The sequence below is a fragment of the Natator depressus genome, chromosome 8 (assembly GCF_965152275.1).
Source record: "Natator depressus isolate rNatDep1 chromosome 8, rNatDep2.hap1, whole genome shotgun sequence".
In the NCBI taxonomy this organism is placed as follows: domain Eukaryota; kingdom Metazoa; phylum Chordata; order Testudines; family Cheloniidae; genus Natator; species Natator depressus.
Window position 1 is genome coordinate 72,047,839 of NC_134241.1, and position 23,499 is coordinate 72,071,337.

The 23,499-nt window shown below is 44.0% G+C and overlaps 1 protein-coding gene across 1 annotated transcript; it reads right to left on the minus strand.

The window, feature by feature from the left end:
• Positions 1 to 5,446: 5,446 nt before the first annotated feature.
• RWDD3 (RWD domain containing 3) lies at positions 5,447 to 22,707 on the minus strand. The gene is made up of 4 exons (XM_074961288.1): positions 22,518 to 22,707; positions 13,560 to 14,047; positions 5,980 to 6,095; positions 5,447 to 5,882 (listed from the first exon to the last, which is right to left on the minus strand). Exons 1-4 carry the CDS (start codon positions 22,600 to 22,602, stop codon positions 5,768 to 5,770), a joined length of 804 nt encoding a protein of 267 aa, XP_074817389.1. The 5' UTR covers positions 22,603 to 22,707; the 3' UTR covers positions 5,447 to 5,767.
• Positions 22,708 to 23,499: the final 792 nt, after the last annotated feature.

Here is a 23,499-nt window from a genome sequence, read left to right on the forward strand (position 1 = left end):
GAGTTCAGAAGGACAGAACATACACCAAGAGCCAATATAGCCATAGTGTCAGAGGGAACAACTCAATTGAATTACACAGCTCTCAATTTCACCCCTTGTATGTCTTGAATTGAAACAAGCAATTGAGCTACAAAAAGATTTAACGTCACCTGAATCCTAAAATAAAAAGTATTTTAAAAGCGTGCAAAGACTGTCCAGCTGGGCAGACACCTAAAGAAACAGAATGTTTCCGTGACATCCTGTACCTTGGGGGAGCGTCCTGTAAACCCCATATTCCTCATTTTTATATAATCGTGATCTTATATATAAAGCATGACTTGTAAGGTATCAGGGAAAGGTTATGATCTGCTGAAAGTCATTTCTCTATCCATATATGTGTATCATTAATGCATATGAAGTTATGAGAATTGTGTTGTATGATTGTCACTAAAACATGCTATAAGTTGGGGGATCAGCCAGATATTAGCTCCCCAGAGGCAACAGCAAGGAAAGTAACCAATATCTGCTCAGGGTGTCAAACAACCCATCAACAGCCATTGTCCAGCAAGGGAGCTACAATTCAATGACTCACCTGCATGAGGCCACACCAGGGGAATTGCTCAGCCTTGCCTGGAGACTCGGCAATGGCCCCAGAAATGCCTGGACTTGTGGTCCCCAAGCACATGGGACTGAGGGTATAAAACAAAACACAGTGGCCACATGCTGGGCCTTTCTCCTTCACCCACCTACGCTGCAAGCAACAAGGACACCCTGAAGACTCCTTCTGAGGGGACTGGCCCATATTTCAAGGGTGAAATCTGTGTACTATGAACTGCAATGTCCAGTGGGGTGAGAAAAACTGCTTAATCTAGATGTTGCCCAGTCTAATAGGATTGAGAGTTTAGACAGCGTGCTTATATTTTATTTTATTTTGGTAACTAACTCTGACTTTTTGCCTATAACTTATAATCACTTAAAATCTATCTTTTGTAGTCCATACATTTGTTTTACTGTTTATCTTTACCAGTGAGTTTGCCTGAAGTGAATGGTAAATGTGCTCAGGTTTTACAAAGGCTGCTGTAAGTCCACTTTCCATTGATGAAGTGGTGAACCAACTATTAAGTTTGCATTGCCCATCTTGAGCACTGCAAGACAGTATATTCCTGGGGTACGGTGCTGGGGGGATATGGCTCTGGTGCCTTTCTCTGTGTGATTCATGAGTGGCTCTGAGAGCATTCATGCAATCTAGCTGGGTGTGGGTCTCCATAAGCGGTTGTGCTGAGTGATAACAGCCTGGAGGGGCTGGCTGCTTGTCACTAGCAACGCATTGTGAGAGACAGTCCATGCTGGAGAGAGTTAAGGGGGCACAGCAGTTCCACAGTCCAAGGAAGCACCCCGGGGATCCTGTCAGTTTCTTATTGCCCAGTCCCCACAGAGCACATCACTAATGGGCAACTTTATGTGACTGGATCCACCCCTGCTCCACTCAATGTGCAGAACCACACAGACAGCTAAGGAACTTGGAGAGGGGGGATGTGTCCAGATTAAGTGCAAGGTCGGAGATGCATAACTGAGTCCATTGTCTACATCAAGATACCATAAAAGGCTTGAAGATTAGGCTGAGTATTTCACTGTTCCTGCTCCAAAAGTTATCTGATCATGTCAATTATGAGGACAGGGTTTGGGTTTTTTAATATTTTGTAACATTTCCTTATAATTATTGTAGCTGGCCAGTACACCAAAACCGTAGGGTGCCAATAGTGTGCCTGGTGTGCCGCAACTCAGACAAGCATTATAGGTGTCTGAGCAGCTAGGCCTCGTAGGTGCTAACCCTGGTGGGTCCCAGTAATCATTCAGACATGGCTGAGTGAGTGTATTTTAGTAGGGCTGGCAGGAAAAGGAAAGTAAGCCTCTTTACCTAGAATATCTGCAAAAACAGTTCAAAGTAAGTAACAGTTCCTGTTTGAGTCCTTGGGCAGTACAATTGAGAGTTAGAGGCCTCTTCACACCAAGTGTCTTGCAAATAGGGGCTTGCAAATTTCCAGCCCAGGCTCTGCTAACGTCTCTCATTGGGGCTCCTCTGCACCAGCCCCCTGCCCAGCCCCTACTGCTCCCCCAGCTCCCACACAGACCTGCACCCAACTGTATCACCTGGCAGTTACAACCTGTTCCACATGCAGCTCTATCCACAGTTCCAAGGGCTTCTCTACAGCTCTCTGCTACCATGCAGCTCCCACTCCAAGAGCCAGGCCACTTCCTGGTTCAGTACCTTTCCCTTTATCTGGCCTGGGGAAGGGGAAATGCAAGGGAGGGGTGCTGGTGGGAGTTGTAGTCCCCTGCTTTGCAGATCCATCACATACGCTTTTTTAATTTGGTTCAGGGTTCAAAAACCCACACACAAGAGCTCAAAGAGGAGGAGGGAGGGGACCAACTAAACCTCAATTCTGAATTATTTAAAATTGACCAGTCAAATAGCTAACTCTCAGCTTTGTTTCTATAGGTATTGCACCAGGAGCCTGAGCTCTTATTTGCTAAACTTGGCCTTTTTTTTTTTTTTTAAACATGTGAACTGCTTGATTCAGATGGCTATAGACAGTATATGCTTTTTACATACTGCCATGTGCATTCCCATAATTTTCAGGAGTTTGCACACTGTTCAGCTACTGACACTGCACAAAGGTAATAGATGATCAACATAATCATGGAGTATCACAATTCTTCATGCTATAGTGAAGAACACTAGCTGAGAGAGGTCTATACAGTTTACATATAAGGCAATAGCATAATATAATAATTAGCAGGTTACGTGTTTATATACTATTTCCATTACCAGCTATAATTGGAGCTAGCCAAACTACAACCTCCATACCAGACCCAGCCTTACCAAAGGTGGCTCATAGGCCAAAGGGTGTGAGAGTAGCTTACCCAATGTTTGCACTCCCTGAAGCTTTATAGCAACAGCAGCACATGAAGAAGACAACAGACCAACACAGATAAGGAAAAGCAGAGAAAGAATGAAGGTTTAAAAAAATCAGAGCAAGGAGAAAACATAGAAAAAATAAAAGTTGAAAAAAACCAAGAAATGAGAAAAGTAAAATCCCAAACATTTTGCTAAAACGTAGGTGTGTATTTGCAGAATTTACTTATTTTTCACAAAGATAAAGGTGTTTCAAGACTACGTGATATTCCTTCTGCTCCTCCCAATTCCTGCTGCACTCTTCTTCTTTTTTTTTCCATTTCTCCTTTCTCTTTGGAAGTCACTGCTATTTGGCACCTCAGTGTGTGCTTCTTGGGCCAAAAGGTTTCCCCACTTTTGCCATAAACATACATACAGCACATATAAACAAGTCATCATTAATAGATAACTCCAGCCTTTTCAGAAAATAACCACCTTTAAAAATACTATTTGCCTGAATACAAGATACCCTCATACTCTTCAAACTAAATGACTGATTGATGGGTAACAAATAGCTTTGATAGAATCAGGCTGCCATCTAGTTTGTTGTTCTTGTTCTTCTGTCTAAACAGTAGCATACTGATCAGATTTGTAATTCTTTAAAGCATGTCAAACCAAGCAGAAAAACTTTAGTCATTTCTTATGCTGAATGGATTTGTTGATTTGGCCAATTTAAGTAAAATGAGGAACAAATTAAAGAGACTACAGAAGGCTAGTGCATAAAATGCCTTTGCTGACTCCTGAAGCTGACAGATAATCAAGCTTCTTGGAAAAACTAATCAACCGTTTTTGGCAAGAGGATGAAGACAGGTACCAGAAGGGAAGTGCAAGTTTCCCATGTCCCATTTGTGCTACAGCTTTTCATACTGGCTGGGAGTGTGACAGGAGTACCCTCTTGGAGGAACAATACAACTTCTTACTGTTGTCAGAGTTCAAGGTGCAATCCAGACCAGTGAGGGGTTTAGTCACTGACTGCCTTGTAACCCTGGGTGCCTCAAATGCTTTCTTACTGAAACTCTCTGCCTGGGACATTCACAGTCAGCAACACTCATGCAGGTCACACGCTGAGTGCCAGCATATAACTGCAGACCCTGGTCCAGCAACTCTGACCTCAGCAGCCAGCCAGCAACACACCACACTCCCTAGTCTCTAGCAGTCTTGGTTACTACTTAGGGGGTGAATACAACACATTCCCAGTCCCAAATTTTCCCAGAACTGCATCCTCTGTAATGTCCAGCCCCCTCCTGGACAGTTCAGAAAAATAATTAGGTTTATTTGTTCCTTTAAAGACACAAAAGCACATCACAGCTTGTTGACTTAATTGGGATAAATACACCATTCCATTTAAACAGCACTGGATTGGTTTACAGCAGGGGGTCGGTAACCTATAGCACGCATGCCAAAGATGGCACACGAGCCGATTATTAATGGCACGCTGCTGCCTGCCGAGTCCCAGCCACCAGCCCCGCTCAGCCCGCTGCCAAACCCAGGCCAGGACCCTGGCAGGCAGCAGCGCGCCATTAAAAATTCTGCCAGCTCCGGCCCGCTCTTCTCTGCCCCCCCTCCCCCGAGGCAGGGTGAAGAAGCTTGGTCCTGCCGGCTGCCGCTGCAAGGCAGGCAAGCTCCCAACCGCCTCTTCCCCAAGCGTGCTGGGTTCCTGCCCTTCCTCCTCTCCCTCCCTGCCGCTGATCAGCTGATGGCCCTTGCGAGCTAGAGGGAGAAGCAGAGCCCTAACACCCTGGGAGGAGGCGGAGAAGAGGTGGGGACGGGGACGGGGACGGGGACGGGGTTGGAATCAGGGCATATCCCCTCCAGCCCCCTGCCATGAGCCGCTCAGGGCAGGAGGCTGGGAGCACCCCCACGACCCCAGCCCACACCCCCAGCCCTCTGCCCTGACCCCTGCACCTCCCCACACACCCTCCCAGCCCTATGCCCTGACCCCTGCCCCCCCCACACACACACCCAGCCCTCTGCCCTGACCCCTGCACCCCCCACGACCCCAGCCCTGACTCCAGCACCCCCACACACACATACCCAGCCTCCCCCACAGCTCTTGCCCTGACTCCTGCACCCCCTCACATGCCCCCAGCCCTCTGCCCTGACTCCTGCATCCTCCTCACACACACCCAGCCCCCTGCCCTGACTACTGCACTCCCCGCTCACATACCCAGCGCCCCCACACCCCATGTCCTGACTCTTGCACCACCTACATTCCCACCCCAACCCCTCGCACCAAATGGGAGCTGCCCAGGTAAGCACTCCACCCCCAAACCTCCTGCCCCAACCCTGAGCCCCCTCCCTCATTCTAGCTCCTGGCCAGACCCTACACCCCAACCCCCAGCCCTGTGCTCAGTGCACTCAGTGCAGTATTATTGCTGATTTTTTTAAAGTTATTGAATAGCAAAAGTAACAGATTTTTCTAGCTGTGCAAGTTAAAGAACCAGCTTCATAAGGATATATTTGAAAACAGAAGAATGAAACCAAATATCTTGACAAATATACTTTAATTACAGGACAATTGGAGATGATACAATTCTAACTGAATCTCAGAGAAAAGGAATGCTGACTTTTCTCCACCATCCTTCGTATTTGACCTAACAGTTCAGCTGTTAAACTCAGCATTTCCTGTCAAAAGTCAACGCACAGTCAAAAACATGATCTTTTCATAACATGTGAATTGCCTTTTGTGTCTTACAAGTAGATGTCTTCTTCTTTGGCATTTTGCTGCAGAGAAGCTTTAAAGATGTTCTCCAACAAACATTTCTTTTTATCGTCTCACTTTTTACAGTCAACTGCTGTTATAGTCAAAGATTCCAATGTTTTCTTACAAATTTACTTTAACAAAGCAGGCACAAATTCAGAGAAAAGCTCAGTAAGTCCTGCAGCTTCAAATTCCTTTTGTAGCTCATCCAAAGTTGAATATTCTTTGACTTCAAATGCCTGAAACCTACATTGTACAAGAAAATACATGAATATGCCTAGATTTGTCACAATGTAATTATCAAGTCGGTTGCTTTTCTATCTGCAATAATACTAAATTATACCTTTTATGCTCTGTCTGTACTTTTGTTTCACACAGCACACTAATCATTTTCTCTTTGCATTTCTTTCCACTTGAGTCCACATCTACCTTAGAGGTTTTCTGAAGAATCAAGTATTCCTAAATGACAAAAAAATCAGAGTATGAAATGTAAGCTATAACATCTTGGAGATATACTTTAAGATCTATTCTACATGCACAGAGACTATTTCAGAACATTCCAAACAAACTTAGAAAGTGCTCATCCCAAGTATACAGAGCCTGATCGGATCTGACAGGATTACTCTCAGTGCATAAAATTAAGCACATACTTAAGTGCTCTGATGGACTGACGCTTCACAAAGGAAAACATCGTTCTAGCACAGGGGTTCTCAAACGGGTCAAAAGGTAATTACATGGGGGGTCACTAGCTGTCAGCCTCCACCCCAAACCCCGCTTTGCCTCCAGCATTTATAATGGGGTTAAAGGTGTTTTTAATTTACAAAGAGGGGTCACACTCAGAGGCTTGCTATGTGAAAGGGGTCGCCAGTACAAAAATTTGAGAACCACTGTTCTAGTAGGGCCAAAGAGATAAGACCTCAAAAGCGTTCAGTATAAGCTCATAGCGTTCTGAGTGATAGAAACACTCCTGTTAGTAATCTTTCACCACAGGTTTTCTGAATTGGACTAATATAAAAAAAACAATTATTAAATGCTTGGAGCTGCCTCAGAAATGGCAATATGCCTACGCTCAAGTGAGCTACAGTTCAATATGGACTTCCTCTCCTTTTTTGATCCATATGCTAAAAGACAGGTTTCAGAGTAACAGCCGTGTTAGTCCGTATTCGCAAAAAGAAAAGGAGTACTTGTGGCACCTTAGAGACTAACCAATTTATTTGAGCATAAGCTTTCGTGAGCTAAGAGACTAAGCACACTGTAGCGATAACACATACAGAATCTGAAATTATTTGGTTTTGATGGGCGCAGATCAGACAACTTAACTGGGGGGGGGAAGAAGGCACCAAGCTGACAGAAGAAGAGGTTACTCATCTTGTAGTAACTTGAATTCTTCTGTTCTCCCTACATGGAGTGCACTTCAGTTCCTTCAGGTTGCACATGCACTCAGAACCAGAGATTTTTCTCTAGCGGTGTCTGTGTCGTCCACTCACATGCCTTCACTCTCCTCGTTCTCCTATCAAGGCAATAAAGGGGACCGCTGCCATTTTAGTTCCTTCTTTACTGTTTGTTCCCAGTAGGGGGAAGCCAGGTAGCAGGAAAGGAGGGTGGGTAGTGCACTATACATAGGGACAACACATCTCAGAGAACTCAAGTCACCTCAAGGGAGGAATCCCTCCTTTTTTGAGTGATTGTCTCTATGTGTAGTGCAATTCAAGTGATTCCCAAGCAGGAGCTTTATGAAGACTCCAGGCATTGACCTCCTATGATACAACAGACTGCAGAACTGTCCTGTGATACAACAGACTGCAGAGGCATCAGAAGCAGCTGCTTGCACCAGTGCACAGTGTTTAGTAAAACCATGAACAGAACTCCAAGCTGCTGCTCTGCAGACGTCAGTAATAGGAACATCTCTAAGGGAAGCTAACAATACTGCATTAGCTCTATTTGGGTGAGTTTCTACACTGCCCTCAAGAGAGACGTTCATCTCATAGCAGAAAAGGATGCACCCTGAAATCCATTTTGACCGCCTCGGGGAAGAAATGGCCTCTCCTTTCATACAGTCCATGAATGAGACAAAACAGTTTAGAAGACTTTCGGGAAAGTCTTATTCTGTGCAGGCAGAAGGCAAGAGCCCTATGCACGTCCAGTGAGTGCCACACTGCTTCTTCTCCTTTACTAGAGAAGAGTTGAGGGTAAAACACAGGTAGATGGATACTTTGGTTGATGTGAAAGTCTGACACCACCTTCGGGACAAACTCAGGATGCAGCTCCTCAGAAACCTTGTCTTTATGCAACACTGTACAGGTATGCTAAGTCATGAGCACCCCAAGCTCCCTGACTTTTCTGGCCAGCACGATATTAACCAAAATTCTACCTTCTTAGAAAGATGTAACAGAGAGCAGGATCCCATGTCTCAAACAGAGACTTAGTGAGGGCTGATAAAATAAGGTTCAAGTCCCAGGATGGTACCAGTTTTGATACCAGAGGGAAGTCTTAAACCCTTCAGGACACGAGCAGTTACTGAGTGGGAAAATACAGAGTAGACGTCTATTGGAAAATGAAACAAGCTGATGGCCAACAGGTGTACTTGGAGGAAGCTAATAGGTAACACCAAATATTGTAAGGACAAGAGGTAGCCCAATATGTCTGGGGTCTTAGCCTGTAAAGGGGAAATTCCTTGTTGTTTACACAACAACATAAACCTATTCCACTTCACTTTATAACATCTCCTGATAGAGTACTTTCTACTGCTACTCAGGATGTCCTGGACTTCAGATGAAAGGGCCCTCTCTAACTCCAACAGCTTCCAAATACTACGTCCTCAGATGAAGCATGACTGGGTTGAGAAGGCTAGTCCATCCTTTGTCCTGGGTTAGTAGCTGATGTATCAGGGGAAGATAGACAGGTCAGGCCGATAGCTGCAGAAGCACCGGGTACAAGACTTGTCAGGCTCAAGCTGCCACTATAAAGATGACTTGTGTTTTGTCGGGGCAACAATCGAGGTAAGAGGGGAATCAGGGGGAATGTGTACCACAAGACTCCCAAACGTTGTATAAGAAACATGTCACCCAGAGAGCCCAGGCTACAACCACCTCTGGAACAGAACTCCTTGCACTTATGGTTCAGATGGAACACAAACAGGTCCATGGATAGAAGACCCCGCACCTGGAACACCACCTACAGAGTTACATCATGCGGCTCCCGCTCATGTTCTGTGGAGAAAGGTCTACTCAGAGAATCTGCCAGGTGTTACGGATCACAGGGAGGTGGACGGCAGTTAGGGTAATCTGCATGGGAATACACCAGTCCCAAAGGGCAATGGCCTCTGTGCAGAGCTGTGAGGAGTGCGCTCATTGATATAACAGCCTGCCATAATGTTATCTGATAGTACTTGGACTGACTATCTGCAGATGCAAGAAAGGAATTGTTTGCAGGCCAATCTGATTGCTGTTAGCTCCAACACACTGAAATGAAGCATAGATCCCTGAGTGGATCACGTTCTTTAGGCAACCTGACCCTCTAGAGGTGCACCCCCAACCTAAATGGGATGCAGCTGTGGTGATAGGCCTTGTTGGGAACAGTAGGTTGAATGTTACCCCCATTACGCACACCCTTGCTCTGTCCTCCCATGAACTAAGGGAGGTTAAGACCCTGTGGGAATCATATCAAGCAAGTCAAGACTGTACTTGTCTGGAGTGTAAACAGGCCACAGCCAGTCTTGTAAACATCTGAGATGAAGCCTCATGAATGGGGTCACATAAGTGCTCATGGCCATATGACCCACCAGTGTCATGCAGGATCGGACAGATGTTCTGGAGCTCGAAAGATTTGTACGAGCCTGATGATGGAGAGGAAGCAGCCATCTGGCAAGTATGCTGTAATAGCACCCAACCTTGCCCTGATGAATTCTATCGACTGTAAGGGTTCCAGGGTGGACTTTTCCAGGGTCACTCTGAGGTCCAGCATTCTGGTTGCATCCCACATTTCCTGGTAAGATTGCACTTTAGCTGTCAGTCATCTAGGTAAGGGTAAACAATTTCCTGTTGCCAGTGAAAGTGAACTTCTACCACCAATAATACCTTAGTAATCATGCACACTGCCGTCAAAAGCCCCAAAGGGGAGGACCCTGGAGGGATAGTGCTGTTGTCTGGCCAAAAATCTTAGGAATTTCCTGTGTGCCAGCTGAATGCCTATATAAAAGTAGGCACCTCTGAGACTGAGGGCTGTGAATCAATTGTCTAGATCTAGTGATGGGATAATAGATGACAGGGTCACATTCCTGAACTTTACACAGTGGATAAACTTGCTCAGTTCCCTGAGGTCCAGAATGAGTCTCCATCCCCTGTTTTCTTGTGGACAAGGAACTATCTTGAGTAGAATCCCTTTCCCCTTGCTGCTGGAGATACTAGTTCTATTGCCTCCAGTTCCATTTTCCCTCATGCAGAAGAATCCTCTTGTGAGAGGGGTCCCTGAAGAGGGTGGGGAGGGGGATGAGGTTGGGCAGGGAAGAGAACTGGATGATGTACCTTGAGGAGATGACCTCTAGCACCCATTTGTCCACTGTGATTTCTGTAGCAGGAAAGTCAGCCTCCAGAGGAGGGGAAAAAGCAGAGAGGTTGTGTAGATCTGGAGGGACAGTTGGTGTACAGCTCTCAAAGGTCCCATCAAACACTGGTTTCAAGGATAGAAGAGGTTGGAACATGAACAGTTGTTGACTTTTGGCACCCTATGTGTCTGAAGCTCCTCTGGGATTCCCAAGGAGAAGAGCCATGACAAGCATCTCATCACCACAGCAGTCGCAATGTATCTTGCCAGTGTGTCAGCCACGTAGGGCACTCTGAAGTGCCGATCTCGTTACCAGCCTACCTTTATCAATCAGGGCATGGAACTGGTTTTTAACATCCTGAGGAATCTCCACAGTGAAGCTGGTAAAGATGGTGAAATCATATCTGGTCATTAGAGTTTGGCAGTTGGAAATTCAGAATTGTAGGCAGGCTGAGGAACACTCCCTTCTCCCAAAGAGGTCAGGCCTCTTAGCTTCTTTCTCATGCAGATTAGACCTAGATTGTTTCTGTCTAGTATTCTTGGTGGCTACTGACACCATCAAGGAGTTGGGAGATGGATGAAAGAATAAGTATTCTAACCCAGTGGTTCTCAAAGCCGGTCCGCCGCTTGTTCAGGGAAAGCCCCGGCGGGCGGGACCGGTTTGTTTACCTGCCGCGTCTGCAGGTTCGGCCTATCGTGGCTCCCACTGGCCGCGGTTCGCTGCTCCAGGCCAATGGGGGCTGCGGGAAGCGGCGCAGCCCAAAGGACATGCTGGCCGCCCTTCCCACAGCCCCCATTGGCCTGGAGCGGCGAACCGCAGCCAGTGGGAGCCGCGATCAGCTGAACCTGCAGACGCGGCAGGTAAACAAACCGGTCCGGCCCACCAGAGGCTTTCCCTGAACAAGTGGCGGACCGGCTTTGAGAACCACTGTTCTAACCCATTCACTAATACCTTTTTCCAGACTGCTTGGACACTGATGCACTTATGGCAGCTGTATGTCTGATGGCCTTGGCAGGTTCGAGGATGGCCTTAATTACAGGAAGAGCCACTCTGCTTGGACCCAAACTATGTAAAACGTCTAGCAGTTTGAGTGATGCTTCCTGGACCTCTTCAAGAGGAATCTGAAGTGACTGCCGTTCTGCTAATTAAGTCCTAAAAGGCTTTGGGATAGTCACGGTGCAGCTGGGAAGTTAGAATCACCACATCATCAGAGCGAGAAGAGGACAAAGTCACAGAAAGATTCTCTCCCTTCACTCCTCTTCCTCATGCTGCTGGAGCTGTGGCTCTTGAAGAGGCTGATAAAGTTCCTATTCTACCCTGGAAGCCCTAGAGTCCCTCAGGTCTTCACTATCACGGGGTTGATATATTGGACAGAGATCTTGCGAGTCTTCCAGGACACTATACTGCCACTGTAGGATCTAACTGCTCAGAACCAGCTCCCAGGGTATTGGGTACCAGTGGCTGTAGGGAGGTTATTCTCTAGAATTAGAATAGTAAGATGTGCTGGACACTCCTGATACAGTCTGGGCTGAATCCTCTCAAGGAGCCTCTCTGGGCAGGGTGTCTATCGTAGTCCTCTTCCAATTCCAAAGTTTCTGATCCTGGATCCAGTAGGGGAGCCTTCAGTACCAGAGGAGGCAGAGATGGCCTGCCTCTATTCGCTAACAGTACCAAAGACAGTCTGGCTCAACCCCTACATGAGGGCAGGGATGGAAAAGTGTACTGAACTGATAATTGGTATTCACTGGAGTCCTGGTTCCAGCCATTAAAGCCTAGAGAGGGTGCAATGACACTGGTTCCAGGAGCAGTAGACGATCTTCTAGATCCAGGAGGCAAACTGGAGTTGATAGAGATGTCTCCACTGCTCAGATTTCCAAAGAGGATGCCCTATCCAACAGTAACAACAAGGGTTTTGGTGCTGAAGAAGCAGCCCTCGTACTAGTGGATGCTGCGGTTTTGCCCTTAGAAGAAGTCCCACTCTGGAGCACAAAGCACGCAACAACTTGGTATGGGTCAGGGACTTCTGCCTCTTTTTAGAGGACTTGGATGGGGAACCTTCCCTCTTGTCCTTATGAGAGCACTTATGTCTCCCTTCCACACCCCACCGTACCCCGCGTCTGCCCTAGCCCTGCTCTCCAGAGTCTCTCGGAGCCAGGGAAGTGAGGGTGGGGAAGCAGAGGTCTTGGAACCACTCAGAACTGAAGAAGAAGAGGGGCCACTCCTGCCTTCTTCAGGTAGTAATACAGGTGGTCTCTCCACTAAGAGGTTGCTCCCACCTTCATGGCTTGCTCCATCAGGAACTTGCAGCACCAGTACTTCCTGGACGGTTTAGTCCTACTCAGGAACCACCTGCAGATACTGCACCTGGAAGGGATATGCTCTTCCCCAGGCAGTACAGACAAGTGTTGGGATAATCTGTGACTGGGAATGACTTGTAGCACATATCGTAGCTCCTAAAGCTGAGGATCCTTGGCATACTTCACACAACTGTTGGAAGGCTGGGTCAGGGCAGATATGGAAAATGGCTCCTCACCTCAAAGGGGGATTCCCAAGGGAACCAACCCTTAGAACTATCTCCTAATGAACTAAATTAAGAAAATTAGCTAAGAAGAATTTTAAAAGTATTTTGAACAGGAAAAGGCTGAAGTAGTCAGCACAAACACTGAAGCTCCATCCTAAAGCATAAGTGGTAAAAAGGAACTAAGATGGTGGTGGTTTGGCAACCCCCTTTATTCCTTTGGTGAAGAGCACAACAAGAGCTGTGGTGCATGCACAAACCACATGGACACTGCTAGAGAAAAATCCCCAGCCCTCAGCGCATGCACAACCTGAAGGAACAAAAGTGTACTACACATAGGGGCAATCAATCGAAGAAATAATAGTTCCATTCTATTGAGTGTAAGTCTATATTTTTAAGGGGTTTACTTTTCCCAGATAACATGAACTCATATAGTCATTTTATATCATATTCCTCCACACATCCTTACCAATGGGAAAAAACAACTTTAAGATTTTATCAAAACACAGTATATTTTAGTAATTTTCCAGTCATTTTAAGATATCCCCCACTTCTGCTCCTGCAAGTACAAAACTCCTATTGGCCTTAGAGATGCTTTTTGTTTTGTTTTTTAAAAAACACAGCATTTATAATCCAAGACTTTTCAGATTAGTGATGATGAAAGATGAGGTAAAGACAGCCACTGAAAGAAAACTGGAACTTGCAGGAATAAAGAAATGACTGGCCTATGTATGCCCCAATCATCAGTCAACCTGCTTCCAAAATTGGTAATGTTAGAAAAACAAACACAAGGTATTCTATTCAAACACACAGCTCTCAGCAGTAAATCAACAGGACTAGTCAACATTCAATGTTTTTGCACCTTAATGCCGGTTCTGTCTCCTTGCAGAAGAATCAGTATCATCTTGCCCATAAACATCAGTCTTCCAGTCAGCCTTAGATCTGAAGTCCATTTTTCCACAGTTTTGACATATTTTGCCTTAGCTCTCATGTGATCTAAATGCAAAAGGATAGTCCATATACCATCCTCTGTATTTATGCATCTTGACAAAGTACTTTTTTCATTGCAAATTGAAGTTTCTGATTGCCCAATGATGTGCTTAATATTCTGTTGTATCCAGAGGACCAGCTCATGTACCATGGGTTCAGAAAGATGTCTCTTGGCTTGCTCAAGTAATCTTTCTTTCACATCCTTACACTGTGCCCTTGTAAGCTGTTCTGAATTAATGGAGATATTCGGCAGGCTTGAGGGATAACCGACCGGCAAGTGAAATGACAGCTTTAACAGTATATCTGAATCCAAAAGTCCTTTCACGCTGGTTTGAATTCTTAATGTGATTCCATCTGTCTCTGGAAGGCATCCAAAAATAATCATAAACTGCATATAAATTACGAACTTCAGTAGCACGTAAATAAGTTAATACATTATTTTCTTTCTTAAAAAATGCAATTCAAGTGACTGATACTCTTCATAGAAAATTTCTGAAGTCTCTTACAACTCGTGACCTAAGCTGCAAGTCTCTTGCTTACATGGAATCCTGAATGAAATATTTGCATTCCATTCTAGCAGGAAAGTTATTAACATATTCTAAGAAAAAGAGTCTTGACAAGTCAATAACACAAACGATTTTCTCACAAGTAAAAATCTGTATGAGGGGAGCAACAATGAGGGCAACTGAAATAAAGATTTTTTTCAAAAGCACTCAGCATTGTCTTAACTCTGCTCCTACCAAAGCTGATAGGAGTTTTACCATCAAATTCAGTGGGAGTGAGGTTAGGCCAATGGTGAGTACTTGTGAAGATTCCACCTTTAAAGAGCAGTTCTACACTAAAAATAACATTCTGAGGTTCCATGTTCTCAGTGACTTCCAGACCAAATTTTCTCAATTTACAAGTTAAAAGGTGTTTTTTCCAAACTCTTTCTTGGATTAAAGTCAAGCTTCGTTTGTGGCTCATCATGAGTAATAAAGGTTCTGAAGGCCAAATTCTATCCACAGTTATACTTATACAGCCTTCAGTGTAGTTGGACAGTTAGGCACCCGAACAACTTTAACTCTGCTCTGTAGTGACACCATAAGAAAACAATATTGAATAGATCTTCAAAAATCTAGTTAATCTCAGCTGGACTGACAAACACTAAAATACCTCCATCATATTCATATGGTTGTTGCTTGATGTCACTACAGGGAAGAGTTAAGGTTGTTTGAGTTTCCTAATTGTGTGTTTCCATATCTTAACATGTTTAGATTTCTTTGAAGTTGAACCTTAGCTCTGAATTTTCAATGTTTACAACACTTGGTTTGGGAGAATGAGAATAACATTTCTGTAGTGCATTTTACCCTAAATTACTTGTATGCATTCTCAATCTTAACTCCCTCAAAATAGTTTTTTGTTGGTTTGGTGGGTGGGTTTGGTTTGGTGTTTTTTTGGCCTGGAAATATTTTAGAGTAAAAATCATACTTGAAGTGTTATAAAGGGACATTTTCGAGTAAGTAAAGTACAGACCTTGCTCCATGCTAGAGTTGGGATAAAATGACTCTAGACAGCATTACAGTTTGATTCCCACATAAGTATAAAACTGACTGTCACATAATAAGTCACATAAACAAAGGCAGTGAAATTGGAAATTGCATATACAATTATTTTTGTTATAAAACCCTTTTTTGATTAAGATATGGTTCAAAGAGAAATAAAACAAAACTTCATTACATAAAAAGAGGGGACAAAGACCTAATCTGGCTACACAGCAATAAAAGAAAAAGAGGGTATTCAAAAAAGAAGCTCTTCCTCAGATCATTTCTGCTTCAACCTTTTGATGTATTCCAAACACTTCACCCCATTTCTTAAAGAATTGCTAAAATGTCAAGTTGTTTTTAAAATGAGGGCAAGAGGAGACAGATTTGAAAGGCAGAGTAAAGCTGACTTAAGTTTCAGATGAGTTCTTTTGAAGTGACTTGTCTTCTCAGTGCCCTTGTTTTACTTTCCCTTACATGATAGGCAGTTGAAGAATGTCTAATTGTCATTGCTGACACTGCCAACCAACCTCAGTGCCCCTCTATAAAATAACAGTTGAGCCCTGTTTAATAAGTGAAACAGCCTGAAAATGATCTGGACACTCTTTTAAGAGATTAGCCAGAGTTTTGTTTCCAAAGCCTCATCCTGGTTCATATGCAGAACCCTCTGTAACACTGTAGTAGAGTAGAGTAGAGTAGAGTAGAAAAGAAAAGAACCAAGCCCTTCATACTGAATGATCAAACACTAACATTACATTCAGAAAGGTCTCCAAACACTCTCAGTCATCCTTATTCTGAATAAAAACACAGGGCCAAATCCACCAGTGGCACCAGCAGATGCAAATCCATTGAATTCAGTTGAATTGTACCGTCTTATGCTGATAGTTTGTTTGGCACCTGAGTACTAATACCAGGATTTTCAAAAGTGTCTGTGGGCATTAAGGGCCAGATTTTTAAAGGCATTTAGGCACCTAACTCCCATTTAACAGCCCAATCCTCATTCGCTTTCAAAAGGACTCCTTTGAAAATCCCAGCCTTTACAGTTTTTTAGAAGCAAATTTAGTGTTCATGAAAGGTGCAGGTTGAGAGCAGATTAAAGTCTCCAGATCTATGCCTAACGTAGACACATCCAGGCTCTCCCTCTACAGGCAGCAGACCGCTGGCCAAGCAGTTGTTGGCCCACAACACTTCCAATGAACCTCAACCCCGACCTAGAAAGATTGCTTCTCAGGGTAAGAGATGAGTTCAGTATTCATCCCCCTTCGGTCCTTGGCCTCTCTGCTGAAATTGCCCATTATTATTATTATTTGTTTTATTATTGTGAGAAGTTTGTGTATAGTTCACATTTGTTTGTTCTCTCTCTCTGTATACATATAATTTCATAAAAAGTTAATAGGGAAAAATATTATTTGTTTTGTAGTAGCGCTAGGCTCTGTACATACATATACACACACGACAAACCCTGCCCTGAAGAGTTTATAGTCTAAATACTATAATGTGTAACTACAATCTAAGTAACTATGATGGTAGTTTTGTATAACATGGACAACTGGACAATAAGAACTATAATGAGACCGTCATTTTGTCTCACACACATCACTAAATAGCAATCAATGGTAATTACTTGGTCATTACCACCTTAGGTCAGACTCAAACTGGAAAAGGGCTCTATATTCCATTTCCAATCTTTGAGTCACACAGTCCTCCCCTCCCCACTCTGCTTTCTGACTGAAACAATTTATATTATATTCATAACAAAGCATAAGAGTTCACCATTAATGTCCAAACTCTCTGGGCTGACATGAAGGGGGAGGAATCCTCACACAGACCACAGTTCTGCTATGGAGTCTCTATACAGCCTTCTCATTGGGGAGACAGGAAGATCCATCTAGCAGCAGATTCTCCAGCTTTATCACTGGCCTCCCCGTGCCCCCAACATCTTGTGTACTGCCACACAGGGACCTGGCACATACTTTAGCTCTCTACTGCACATGGGATAACCTGTACATCCTTCTCACTCTAGCCTCTGTCAGCACAACAGGTGCATTGCCAGCAAAGGTGAAGGCTGTATTTGCTCCTAATAGTACTAAGCATTTTTATATTCCTCTCCTTGAACCATCTTACTTAACAGTGTTGCCAGTGAATTTTAAAGCTCAGACACTAAAATCAATTGGAGAAAAATTCATTTCCTGTTTAATTACTGCAACAGAAAAAGATGTTGCCATTCTGGTAATCCTACCATGTTTTTTTCACTAATTTGTGGTCCCAGATCTCACTGACTCAGAAGTAACTGATAGGGAGACAGACAAGCCAATCTTACCCCTCCGGCAAGAATCTCATGCTGCAGCGATAACATCCTTAAACCTACAACAATCTCACACCTTTCACTGTGGGAAACACATTGCTGTGATGGTGAACTAATCTGAAAGAAGCAGCACAGCAGCAAATCTAGAGGTGTATCACTCTGAGCCATCATGAAAAAGGGCAATAAAAACCAGCCACACTCATTTACGTCTGCTGGCGGCAGTTACTTTTAAACAGAGGACTCGTGCAAAATCTTTGTGGTCTTAGAATTTTTAAAAAAATCTAGGTTTCAGAGTAACAGCCGTGTTAGTCTGTATTCGCAAAAAGAAAAGGAGTACTTGTGGCACCTTAGAGACTAACCAATTTATTTGAGCATGAGCTTTCGTGAGCTACAGCTCACTTCATCGGATGCATACTGTGGAAACTGCAGAAGACATTATATACACAGAGACATGTATATACATATCTTAAATATATCTTATATATATATACATGTCTCTGTGTATATAATGTCTTCTGCAGTTTCCACAGTATGCATCCGATGAAGTGAGCTGTAGCTCACGAAAGCTCATGCTCAAATAAATTGGTTAGTCTCTAAGGTGCCACAAGTACTCCGTTTCTTTTTTAAAAAATCTCAGTATATTTACAGTTGATTTAAGCATGATATTGGCCCTTTTATACACTCAGGTTGTAGACTGCTTGCAGCACAAAGACAGCAAATGATCAGCACCCTTCACAAATGTATTCTACAGAAACTGTTCCTACATTCGCACAAACTACAGCACCTGAGTTGACTTTATTTCGGCTATCACATTTTGATATGAAGAGCAGCGTATTACCATTCTGATGACATTTAATGTGCTAATAAAACTGAGCCCAGTACAATTTTTTTCAAACATGTCCTCCTTCCCCTTCCCACTTACCCCTAGCATGCTTATCAGTAAATTCAGCTCTGGCATACTTCAGATTTTTTTTTATGTTCCATGTCAGGCAGAGAGATCCCCTCCTCCTCTGCCAAAACACACAGTATGCAACACATACATTCCACTTTTAACTCAGAAACTACCTACAAAAGTACAAGCTTTGAATATGTACATATATTTTTATTGCAAGATTACCAAACAAACTAGAAAGAAGACAGTGGATTAATTAGTAAATTATGGAATTTTATCTGTAATACTAATCCTTCCAAAGAGGCATGTAAAGTAAGAGAGACATACTGTAATTAGCTCATTTAAATTAATCAACACATCATTTTTAATAAAAAACATCTTTTGCATGTTGAGCACATCATTGTTAAACCTTGGAAAGCTAAAGGTTTTAGTCTACCAAGAGATGTGCAAGAGCTTCTCCTTACATCCCTCAAAACCATCAGTCCCTAAAGGCCCCTTTTCTGACCATGTGAATCAACCCAAGAATAACCTAAATTTCTCAGAGATCACATCATTTAACACAGAAACCTTAATGTAAAGTATCTCTGTGCACTGTTTATTAATGACAAGTTGTATTATCAGAGAAAATTAAGCATAAGCAAATAGCATAATATAATAAATAACATAAGCTGTAAGACCTTAGTTTGCACAAACTCAGGGATTCTCTAATCCAAAAGAGCTGGAAATTCCCTACAAAATCAATCAATTACAAAACAATGTCCACACCCAAAGTGTTTTTCAGATTCCAGTGGAGAATGCTAGAGATCAGTCTGAGAAATAAGAGACCAATGGATCGTAAAGAGAGCTTGGTTAAAAGCCATGCAAAGTCATATAACATTAAGGTAATTTAAATCTAGGAAGGCTTTTGAGCCTTTTACATTGAATCACTTATGAACATCTGAGACTATTCTCTCTATATATATGAAAAAAGGCACAACAACTCTAATAGAATCCAAGAAATACATGAGTGTGCAATATTTGGGAAAGACTGGTATTTTAATATAATAACCCACTAAATTAGTTAACTATAGTCTGGATGCTACAGTTTAAAATCATGCTTGGAATAATTTTTCTGAAAAATCCAATTTTTGTTTTGTAAAAATTAAACTTCAGCTGTTTCAGTTAAAATGTTTTAGCTAAGATGTTTTAAAACCATGACTTTTAATTCTAGTCTAGGAAAACTTTAATGTGTGTCATGTCAAGGGTACCCAGTTACAATACAATTCTATTTTGCAGTCCAGACAGATCATTAAAAGTGCCCCTGAATCGTGCTAATTCCTTTGGCTGTCTAAGAGTTTGTGTACAAACTACCACTGAAGTAACTCAATCAGTTTAAATCACACCTTTTATTTTGGTGCAAGTCTGTGTGTGGACATACATTTCATAATAAAACTGTCTTACTTTGATTTAGTTTAAGTCAATACCCTACTGATTTAAGTTAACTGAAAGAAAAGTGACATGGTAAGTGAGGTAATATCTTTTAATGGACCAACTTCTGTTGGTGGAAGAGACAAGCTTTCAAGCTACATGGAGCTCTTCTTTAAGAGCATCCACACAGAAACTTGCACCAAAATAACAAAGACATGAATTAAAACCAGTTAAGTTATTTCAGTCCCAGTATGCTTGTAGATAAACCCTAAGGCTTGATCATGGTTTGGGGATAAAGCTATGGTCTTCTTTAAACAGGGTCCTGCAGCTCTGATTGTAACTGTAGGGTAGGCCCCTTTATATCACTCCAGCAGCATAAAGGGATCTTCACGTGGGTAAAAATGGCCCCCTCAGAATATCCTATGTGCAGGGGCCACCCTCGAGGCTCTAACAGAACTAGTGTAATGGCTCTACATTTACCCTGTTCCCCAGCCTTCAGCATAGGGGGCCTGACCAGAGTGCACATTATGGCTATTCTCTGCTTCCCCAGGGCTCATAGGGAGTCCTGGGAAGCAGAGCATAAATTACAGAAGACCTGAGGATGGTCTAACTTACACCAAGCAGACCCCATGCAGTTCAAGAATATGGGGAACACAAACGTGCACAAAGCCACCTGTGATCACTGCACCAAGTGTAGGGCGGGAGTGACTGACTGAGATTCAGGCCCCATGTGCGTAATGATAACTACCACCTATTAAACATTATACAATGCTATGTGGCCTCCAAGCCTTGTTACTTATCTGAAGTATAACTGCTTATCAGGTTAGTTTGCTACTGGCAGGTAGCAAATTCAGATTGGTGTCATTAGCCTATTGTTATTTACTGAATGCAGGTGAAATGCTGGGAACTAGAGGAGATAGCAAATTCTGACAGGAGAGTGACACCCATTAGGATTTACCCTGTGCCAGAGATGCAAACATAAAAGTAAAGATACATGGTAGGAAATTTACAGGCAAAAGACACCTTTCTGAATTTGCTACCACTAATAAAAGGCAAGAGATTACATGAGTACTTACAGTAGCATTTTTTGTGACGGGAAAACATGCAAAAATAGATTAAGATGTCAGAATTTGCTATGAGAAGCAAATTCTGACAGTCACGCATTTTATAATGCTACAGTCCAGAGAAACTAAGTGTTTCTCCAACATATTGGAAGCATATTTTATGGGCATTCGTATTGTTTAGTAGCCTAATAGTGAACTTCAGCAAAGCACCATAGAGGAGTCTAGGGTTCTTTAGCGGTGGCTGGCAGCAGAAAAGAATGCTTAGCTCAGCTCACAAGCAGATGCTAGGAGACAGGTACAATACAAGGGGTAGTGCTTGCTGTGAGGGTATATTATGGAAAGGTTTTTAATTTTCATAGATATTAGAGACCTCTTAGATCATCCAGTCTATTGCCCTGACAGCACAAACCTGGAGAGAAAGTCATCCAATATTAAACAGACAAAAAAAGGAACCTGATAAAAAAGGAACAAGCCTGGGAAAATCATTAAGGGGTATGGAACAGCTTCCATTTGAGAAGAAATTAAAAAGATTGAGACTGTTCATCTTATAAAAGAGACAGCTAAGGGGGATATGAAAGAGGTCTATAAAATCATGAATGGTATGTATGGATAAAGTAAATAAGGAAGTGTTTTTATGACTTCACATAATACACAAACCAGGAGTCACTCAATGAAATTAATAGGCAGCAGGTTTAAAACATACAGAAGTACTTCTTCACACAACACACAGTCAACCTGTGGAACTAATTCCCAGGGGATGTTGTGAAGGCCAAAAGTATAAGTGGAGTTTAAAAAAGAATTAGAAAAGTTGATGGAGGACAGGTCCATCAATGGTAATTAGCCAGGATGGCCAGCAACACAACCCATGCTCTGGGTGCCCTAAACCTCTGCCTGCCAGAAGCTGGGAACAGATGGATCACTCTGTAACTGTCCTGTTCATTCTCTCTGAAGCATCTGGCATCAGCCACTGGCAGAAGACAGGATACTGGGGTAGATGGACCACTCCCCAATCTTATAATCCACAGAACAGCAGAGAGTTAAAGGAACAAGATACCAGTTTTCCAGAGGAGAAGACACCCGAGGAGGTATCCCTTAGAACTTGTCTGACAATGCTTTCCTCAGACCAGCACAACATCCTGCGCAGGATGGGACCCCTGAATTCAGGACAGACTTGGCAAAAGTCTGCCTAGGACTGGGTGGGAAAGGGGGAGCTATGCCAAATACTGGTCGGATTAGACACCCACCACCTTTGCCCCATCCCACCTTCACTGACCCGCTCACCCACTACAACTGATAGGAAATCTCCACGGACACTCAACCCGCGAAGGGGCCAAGTCAGTGGGCAGGAAAGGAAAGGAAAGGAAAGGAGGCGGGGAAGGGGGCAGTGGGGGACTTGCTACGAAGTGCTACCTAGCGGTCAGGGGCTACTGGCTACTCGGCCTTGGGCAAAGTGGCATGTCTGCGGGGAGGGGACTGGGGGCTGCTGAAACAAGCGCTGCCGTGCGGCCTGACCCAGCCTCGCCCCACGGGACCCGCGCAGGCCGGGGGCTCCCAGCTCCCCGAGCAGGGTCTGCGCCGCTGCGGGTCGGGCCGTGCGGGCAGCCGGCACAGCAGCCCCGCCTGCGGCCGCGACAGTCACCTGACACCGCTAGCACCGCGCACTCATCCGGCTGGCAATAAATAGCCGTCAGAGCCGACAGCTCCTCCAGGGCCAGCGCCGACATGGCGACCACCGGCCCCTGCCAAGCGCTCCGAGGCCCGCCGGGGCAGCCTGCACAGGCCTCTTCCCCTTCCGCCGTCGCTAGAACCCGCCTCCGCCCTGCGGCGGCGTGAGCCGGACCCGCGGCCGCCAGGGGGCGCCCTGGCCCCTCCTGTCGCAGCCGCCGCAGGTCAGTGGGCCGGCCGGGCGGAGCGAGCCGCCTGACTCGTCACCTTCCCAGCGCGGCTCTCAAGAGGGGGGCATTCCAAGGCAGCGGGCTCACTGGCCGCAGAGCGCCTTTGATGGGCCTTGTTCGTGTTCAGCTCTGCCACCTCCTTGTTGGTGGCCTTGGACAAACTCCTTGAACCTCTCTGGGCCTCAGGCTACTCCTCTCTAACATGGGGATAAAAACATTTATGAGCCTCACAGGAGCGTTGTGAGGCTTAAGCAGTGAACAAAGCTAGCAAAGTGCTTTGAGACAGGCCATGAAAAGCACCATTTGGTACTAAACAGTAATAATAAAAATAAATAGTCAAAGCAGGGGGATTATAGTGTTTATCTGGTAGCAAATGCTATAGTTGAAATGTCCAGTGAGGGGAAAGAGACTGCAGGGCACCTAGCACTTTTGCCTCAGAGATCAAGTACGGTTTGTGGAATCCTAAACTGTCAGTGAGTGGCTTTTCTAATTGCCCCCATCTGAATGGACACTTCCCTATATTTAGTGCTGAATCAGCTTAGTAGAGACAGAGCCAGTTGTCAGACTTATTTCCTTTTTTAAATTGTTGCCTTAATCAACATAGTGATAGCATTAACAAAATTCTTCTAAAACCATTAATTCCAAATATTATTGTTTGTATTGCATTGGCATTTAGTGAACCAAACCATCATGCTGTGCTAGACATAGTAAGAGACAGTACGTATC

Coding starts and splice junctions, on each gene's coding strand:
- RWDD3 (XM_074961288.1), bottom strand. CDS start 22,602: ATGTCGGCGCTGGCCCTGGAGGAGCTGTCGGCTCTGACGGCTATTTAT. Junction 6,096..13,559: donor GAGACAGAACCGGCATTAAG/GTGCAAAAACAT, acceptor TTTGTCATTTAG/GAATACTTGATTCTTCAGAA. Junction 5,883..5,979: donor GTACAGACAGAGCATAAAAG/GTATAATTTAGT, acceptor TGTACAATGTAG/GTTTCAGGCATTTGAAGTCA.